Source organism: Pinus tabuliformis, chromosome 6 (genome assembly GCF_031772625.1).
Source record: "Pinus tabuliformis cultivar Carrire ecotype Pingquan chromosome 6, CPIR1, whole genome shotgun sequence".
Lineage (NCBI taxonomy): Eukaryota > Viridiplantae > Streptophyta > Pinopsida > Pinales > Pinaceae > Pinus > Pinus tabuliformis.
The window spans coordinates 790,368,247-790,373,635 of record NC_142292.1 but is presented as its reverse complement, the minus strand read 5'-3'; the positions used below and the strand labels follow the sequence as shown (position 1 = coordinate 790,373,635).

General features: G+C 42.9%; 1 protein-coding gene across 1 annotated transcript; it reads right to left on the bottom strand.

Moving 5' to 3' along the window:
* Positions 1-1,026: 1,026 nt before the first annotated feature.
* Positions 1,027-5,094, bottom strand: LOC149261136 (uncharacterized). The gene is made up of 3 exons (XM_089367883.1): positions 3,599-5,094; positions 3,133-3,280; positions 1,027-2,985 (listed from the first exon to the last, which is right to left on the bottom strand). Exons 1-3 carry the CDS (start codon positions 5,092-5,094, stop codon positions 1,027-1,029), a joined length of 3,603 nt encoding a protein of 1,200 aa, XP_089224009.1.
* Between the last annotated feature and the right edge of the window lie 295 nt (positions 5,095-5,389).

The window sequence follows — 5,389 nt, the reverse complement described above, 5'->3', positions numbered from 1 at the left end:
GTGCCTATAGAAACTCTCCAACCCAATAAGGAAGAGATATTACAATGTCCTATCATGTTAGGATATCTAAACATTTTTTTTGTTATGCTTGGCATGAATACGTCTTCATCATGTCAAATCACTAGTAGAAAATGATAAAATTAGTGACTAGGTGACTAAAAAAGTTAGTCACCACAAATTTTCCAAGTGAAGTGTTGGGTTGTGTTATATTCTTTCCACAACTAGCTCACGTAGTTAATTGGGGGGTTAGAGGGGGGGAAGAGCCCCGCTTCGTTGTGCCGATTGTGTAGGGGGGGGGGGGGGAGGGGGCTCACAGGGGATTTGAGGCGTATCCGTAACTGCACTTTATGGGGTCCGAGGCAACGCCTTGGAAAATTTTAGTTTTGGACCCTATGTTAGGTTGGGTGGACCCACCTATGGTTTTGTGCATGATTTTCGCACATGTTTTTGGACGCGATGGTTTTTCGGTCCATGGTATTAGATGCGATGGTTTTCGGTCCATGGTATTGGATGCTTTGGCATGTATAAATATGTATTATAACATTGAAAGGAACATAATGAAAAATCAAGCTGGTAGTCCTGGTTTTGGGATCCGGGGGAAATCTCTGTGTATATGTGGCTATGTGTTTTTTTTCCGAAGAAAAAGCGAACTTTTTATTAAGAGAATAAAAAGTTACATTGCATATGCTGAGCATTTCCGAAAGTGCTGCTTGCTAGACCAAGCATACAAAAACAAAAAATCTCCTTTCTGTCTTTTTGAACACAGAAATCAGAGCAGTTTTGCTGTAGTAATCAGTTGTGGCAATACAGCTAAGACCAAGAGATGACCTCGTCTTTAAGAGACAGATCAAAAAGCATTAAAACAAGCATTCATTCAAGTCTTTGGGCCTCCTCAACAGAGAGGAAAACAACCCACAAAAATATATAAAGATATGTATCCGAGTTTAGAATAAGAGAAGTCTGTGTGAAATAGTCTAAGCATATAGATAAGAGATAAAAACGAAAGCAAAAACATCAGCTGAAGAATTATGTATAAGGCGGCACATCTGATGATACGATCTGTCCTTGACAGTCTTCCACTATTTTCCACCCTCCCAAAGCTTGCTGCAAACCTTCCTTAGAAAGCTTGTCCGCGTCATCGTTGTTGTCCCTGTAGATATGGCATATGGAGAAAGAGTTAAAAGATGACTTTAATACCTGTATTTCTTCTAGCATGGGTTTCAAAAATTGGTTTTTGCAAGAACTTTTTCCGTTAACCCAGTTTACAACATTGAGGGAGTCTCCAAAGATCTGAATAGTGAAGGTGTTTCTTTGAATAAGCCAACATAGGAGCAGTCTCAAGGCTGACAATTCAGCAAAATTATTTGTTCCTGACCCCAAACCGACTGAGGCTTTGAGGGAGTGATGTGCATTAATGTGAATGACGATTCCTGCACCTGCTATGTTGTTTTGGGAAGCTCCGTCAAAAAACGCCCAAGGAATACCATCTTTGATTTGCACTGTCTTGTTTGGATTTTGAGGTCTTTTTTCTTCTGGTTCTGGGATGGAAGAGAATATGGAAACCGCTTGAATGGCTGTGACAGAGGGCTGGGTTCCCTTATCTTGGAAGATAGTTCTGTTTCTAGCAAGCCAGACTCCCCAGCAAATGATGGGCGGGAGGTTTCTCAGGTTCCCATCCGGATATTGCTGCCACCAATTTGACCAGGCCTCGTCCAGATTCCCATTTCCCCACTGAAATTTTTTATTCAACAACTTTTCAACCTCCCTCCAGATTTTTGCAGTTTCCGGGCAGTGAAGGAACAGATGGTTTATTGTTTCCTCTGCATCTTTACAAAGGGAGCACCTCCCAGGGCCATACATGAATCTAGCCTGGAGGATGTCCCAGGTAGGAACTTTCCTTCTAAGGAGACACCAGAGAAAGAGTCTGGCCTTAGCTGGGCATTTGAGCTTCCAAATATGTTTTGACCACCACTCTGGATTTCCCCACCCTTTCCTGGATTGAATGAACTTGTATCCTTCTTTAGGGGAGTAATCGCCAGTTTCTCCATGGGCCCAGATCAGGCTATCTGGAGTGTCTTTTATTCTTACATTAGAACGAACAAGTTCTTGTGTGAAAGAAGACCATTCATTCCACCACCTCTGATCGAGCTGCAGGTCCTCACCATCTTTCCATGCCTGACACCAAATGCTCGAATGACCCACCTTTTCCACCTGGTCTAGAGTAAAAATGTTTTTGCCTTCTAAATGCCTAATTAGTCCAGGTGAAAGGGCATAATTTTCATTGCAGCCGATCCACGGATCTTTCCCAATCTTCAGATTTCTGCCGTTCCCAATCTTCCATGCCAAACCTTGTTCAATTACCTTGAAAGAATTCACTGTTGCCTTCCATATCACCGATGCATTCTGCATGTTCTTGTCCGGGTTCCTTATCCAATCCTCCAAAGGAACCGGGTCTATATATTTTCTTCTTATCACTCTGGTCCATAAATTTTCCATCTTTATCAGCCTCCAGCCCGACTTTGCTGCCAAAGAAAGACTGAAATCTGGAAGATTTTTAATCCCCCAACCACCCCAATCTTTGGACCTTGCCACTTTGTCCCAGCCCACCCATGGTAGCACTTGGTTTTCCTTGGAACCATCCCATAGAAATCTGCTGCAAAGTCTTCTGATCTTTTCCATGATACCCTTGGGGACCCACGTTAGAGCAGCCCAATATACTGGAATGGCCAAAAGCACGGACTTTATAAGAGTCAATCGGCCCGCTCTCGAGAGCCATTTGAAGCTCCAATGTGAGATTCTAGATTCTATTTTTGCAATCAGCCAGTTCCAATCCTCCTTCTTGTAAGCATTTGGCTTTAGCCAGAAACCCAAGTATTTGAAAGGGAGATCCAGAGAACTTGGCTGGAAGGGTAAGACAGATTGAAGCCTTCCCCTCTCCTGAACTGCTAGACCTGTCATTATCAGCTGGGATTTCCTATGATTTATCTGCATGCCAGTTGCTTTCAGAAACAGATCTAAAATAGATTTTAGTTCCTTTATTTCAATGAGCTCAGTATTTGTGAAGATCAATATATCATCAACAAAAAGGAGATGAGAGATAAATAAATTTGTGGCTACCTCAATACCTTTTACCTTCCCCTCTCTTCTGGCCTTGTGGATCAGCTGGCTGAGACCTTCCGCAGCTAGTAGGAAGAGCAGAGGGGACAAGGGGCACCCCTGCCTCAGACCCCTTTGACCTTTGAAGAAAGGAGTGGCTGCTCCATTGATGAGAATTGCATAGCTTACATTCGAAATACAACCCATTATCCAACTGATAAAAGCAGGTTTAAAGCCAAGGTGAGTTAGAAGCAGCCTGAGATATAACCAATTTATCCTGTCATATGCCTTTGATAAATCGATTTTAATAACAACACCCTTCTTATTCTTCTGCCTCACACTATGCATGACCTCCTGAGCTACTCCAATGGCTTCATGAATTTGTCTTCCCGTTAAGAACCCAAATTGTTCCATTGATATATGTCGTGACAAAATTGGTTTGATTCTGTTTGCTATCACTTTTGCTATGATTTTGTAGATACTATTACATAGCGATATTGGCCTGAAGTCTTCAAAACTTTCCGGGACTTCCTTCTTTGGAATAAGGGCTATAAACGTGGCGTTAAAAGGGCTATAGACTTCACCTTTTTTCCTGGCCTCCTCCACCACTTCTGTAATTTCTGCTCCTATAAGTTCAAAAAAGTGGAGGAACAGCTCTATGGACCAACCATCTGGTCCAGGGCTTTTCTCTTTTGCCATGGATTTTATTGTAGCTTCCACTTCCTCCTTTGAAACCTCACAGTTTAGGTCCTCCGCTTCATCCTCCTCCAAGAATCTCGGGAAGCATTGAGCTGTCCTTATTACCTCAGCAATAGTAGTTGCTCCTGGATCTGCAAAGAGCTTTTGGAAGTGTCTCTGACCTAAATCTGACAAAGATTGAAAAGTCTGCACTTCCCTTCCTTCTTCATTTTTTAGGGCCCATATAGTATTTGCCGATTTCCTCCCTTTGGCATAATTGTGGAAAAACCTGGTATTTTCATCTCCAGCTTTAAGCCAGATTGCCCTACTTTTTAATCGCCATTCTTCTTCTTTATCCAGGAGGATTTTAGTTTTAAGTTTCTCAAGATGAAGAATTTTTTCCTTTGAAGCCTGCGACAGATAGCCATCCTCCTCTATGCTTTCCAACTTTTTAAGTTCCTCACTTATCTTTGTGAATTCCTCGTTCTGGGCTTCCTTTCTAGCCTTTGCCCAGCTTATGGTGGCTTTCTTCAATCTTTTGAGGTTTTCCATAAACCAGAAGCCTTTATCCTCTGGTGCATTGGCTTCCGGGTGCTTCCATGTTTGTTTGAAGAGGTTTGTAAAAGACTCCTCTTGTAGCCAAGAAGAGTTAAACTTGAAAGGGGCAGGGGGCTTAGGAGGGGGGGAGGAGAATTCTAAGAAAATAGGGAAATGATCTGATAGCCCTCCTTCTTCAATCCATTGTCTGAACATAGGGATCTTGACTGCCAGCTCCTCATTTATGAGAAAACGGTCTAGCCTTTTTGCCACTCTAGCCTCCCCAGTTCTCCTGTTCCTCCAAGTAGGCTTTAATTTGAGCAAGTTTATGTCTAGAAGGTTGTTGACAGTGAACATATTTAAGAAAAAGTCTGACAGGGGGTCTTCCCTGGCCGAAGGACCCCATGCCTCCGCTCTTCCTATAGAGAAATTTAAATCCCCTCCTAGCACCAAATTTTTTCCCTTCAAGAAAGATTTTGACATCAGATCATTCCAGAAAGACACCCTATCCTGGCAGGGGCCGTAAACATTGCAAATGGAAAGGGGAAAGGCAAGTTCTGTGGACTGAACTTCCATTCCCATGGCCTGTTTCATCCCCCACAGATTACTGACCTTTATCCTTCCTTCCTTGTAGCCAATTGCCAACCCTCCAGAGTGGCCTTCTGAATCTATTGCTATGAATCTCCATCCAGGCATCAAAGCATTTAAGGCTGTTTCCACTTCAATTCCACTTCCGAGAGTCTCTTGGAGAAAAAGGATATCAGTTTTAGAGTTTAGAAACATCTCCCGCAAAACCAGTTTTTTGGGTTTACTGGCTAAACCCCTACAATTCCATGAAGACAAGATCATTTGATAACCTCTTCTGGGGGTTGCGCTGCTCTAAGTGCCCCTGGGATAGACTGCTGTTTTCCATCTGCTACATCAAACTTTGCTTTAATCTGCGCCATGGAGAAGTTGGATTTTCTACCTCTTTTTTTCCTAGATTGGCTTTGGGAGGGAAGAGGGCCAATACCTCCTACTGAGACGGGGATGATGGGCTTTTGATCGAGGGAACGAAGATTATATGGGCAAGAAGGGA

Coding starts and splice junctions, on each gene's coding strand:
- LOC149261136 (XM_089367883.1), bottom strand. CDS start 5,094: ATGTTTCTAAACTCTAAAACTGATATCCTTTTTCTCCAAGAGACTCTC. Junction 3,281..3,598: donor GAAAGTTTTGAAGACTTCAG/GCCAATATCGCT, acceptor TTCGAATGTAAG/CTATGCAATTCTCATCAATG. Junction 2,986..3,132: donor AGGCCAGAAGAGAGGGGAAG/GTAAAAGGTATT, acceptor ACTGGCATGCAG/ATAAATCATAGGAAATCCCA.